This window comes from Monopterus albus, unplaced genomic scaffold (genome assembly GCF_001952655.1).
Source record: "Monopterus albus unplaced genomic scaffold, M_albus_1.0 scaffold474.1, whole genome shotgun sequence".
NCBI classification, from domain to species: Eukaryota; Metazoa; Chordata; class Actinopteri; order Synbranchiformes; family Synbranchidae; genus Monopterus; species Monopterus albus.
Window position 1 is genome coordinate 113,184 of NW_018128354.1, and position 1,885 is coordinate 115,068.

At 46.3% G+C, this 1,885-nt stretch overlaps 1 protein-coding gene across 1 annotated transcript; it reads right to left on the bottom strand.

Moving 5' to 3' along the window:
• Nucleotides 1–201: 201 nt before the first annotated feature.
• On the bottom strand, nt 202–1,766 carry LOC109952563 (homeobox protein Nkx-6.1-like). The gene is made up of 2 exons (XM_020587710.1): nt 1,563–1,766; nt 202–949 (listed from the first exon to the last, which is right to left on the bottom strand). Exons 1-2 carry the CDS (start codon nt 1,761–1,763, stop codon nt 704–706), a joined length of 447 nt encoding a protein of 148 aa, XP_020443366.1. The 5' UTR covers nt 1,764–1,766; the 3' UTR covers nt 202–703.
• Nucleotides 1,767–1,885: the final 119 nt, after the last annotated feature.

Sequence of the window (1,885 nt, forward strand, 5' to 3'; positions counted from 1 at the left end):
ATTATAATAATAATTCTAATTCTTATTATTCATAGTAGCAGCAGCAGGTCGCCGTGCACCGTCGCCGTGCACCGTCGCAGTACAAATACAAAGATGTTAATTATTAAAACTGGGACCAGAATCTTAGGATGAAGGCCGAGCACTGATCTGTAGTTTCGTTAATCAGCAGTGTATTAATTACCAGTTATTGATACCAGACATTGGGGCTTTTATTAAATCAAAGTGCATTACATTAACCTGCCATGATACACAATGCGCAGGCGTCACTCACAACTTCAACATATAAATAAAACTGGGTGAAGATGTTTCTGCAGGTATGTACAGGTGTGTGCGTGCGTGTGTGCGTGTGTAAGTTCTGTCCCGAGGCCTTCACGGACCCACAGAAGGAGCAGGTGTCATTTTCTAAGATGTTACTGTGAAATACAAAACCAAAGCTGGTCTGAGAGCAGTGCTTCTGTACAAAACTGTCTTTACACTTAAATTATTCACAGCAGGATATTTTCTATTGATACAACTCACGGTTCTATTTACAGGTTAGGTACCGTGCTCTGGTTCGGGCCATGAAACGTCGCCCCTCCGGACAGGAGTCCTCCACCATCGTGCAAAAAACAAACAACCCACAGGACCCGCAGGACGCCCGGGACGCGTCGGGTCCGACAGGCCGTAACATCGCCTCCATCTCCCGCAGAAACCGAGAGGACAGTCAGGAGCTGTCGGTCTCCGATGTGTGCACGAGCAGCGCGGAGCCCGGCTTGTGTTTCTTCAGCAGCTGTGTGATCTTCTCGTCGTCCGAGTTCGGGTCCAGGGGTTTGTTGTAGTCGTCGTCCTCGTCCTCGTTGTCCGAGGTCCCCTTCAGCCGCTCCGTCTCCGAGTCCTGCTTCTTCTTGGCCGACGCCATCTCCGCCGCGTGCTTCTTCCTCCACTTGGTCCTCCGGTTCTGGAACCAGACCTGAGCGACACACACACACAAGAGCCCCGTCACTTTTTCATGGTTAGTACTCGGACAGAGTACTAACGAGTAAATATCCATCTATTCATTTCTATTCATTTCTATTCATTTCTATTTATTTATATGTTACATGCTTCAGAAACAAAGGCCGGACCTTCTGCTCCATAACAGACACGAACCATTAACTGACCCGTGGCCTAAATAATTCTAATAAAGACAAGAAAAGGCTCCAACTTAATTTCTAAAGCGACTTTCAGATGGAAAAGACGCAGCGCAGGCGGCGCACAAATTAAAGAAGAACACAGAGAAAAAGAACTAAAAGAAATGAAAATGAGGACACAAACAAACAAATGAACACATCGACAGGAAGAGTAAAAGAAGCTCATACATAAATGACAAAGGCCTCGTGGAAGCGTGTGCAGTGCGTGGCATTTTAATTCTGAACGTTCATACAGGATAAACACAGGGTTGGGGTGTCTGAGCCCCTTGGATGGAAATAAGATGATTCATTAACGGTGAATTAATTAGCAATAAACACAAGGACACACAGATAGAAACCACCGGACACCGACGCCGCGCTCCGTTCATCTAGTTTGTTTCTGTGTTGCGTTACCTTGACCTGGCTCTCCGTCATGCCCAGAGAGTAGGCCAGGCGCGCTCTCTCCGGCCCCGCCAGGTATTTGGTCTGTTCAAAAGTCTTTTCCAGCGCAAAGATTTGTTGTCCAGAAAACGTGGGTCGTGTGTGTTTTCGTTTCCCATCTTTGTCCAGTAACACGGAGTTCTGATCTGCAACAGTGAGACACACACAGTCCATGAACACAACGCACAACCACCGGAAACAACTGAATTATTATAGTAGTGCACTAAGCCCGTGTCGGCACCGTGAATAGTATTCATTTTAATAATATTAACAATAATATTAATGTGGTGTTGTGT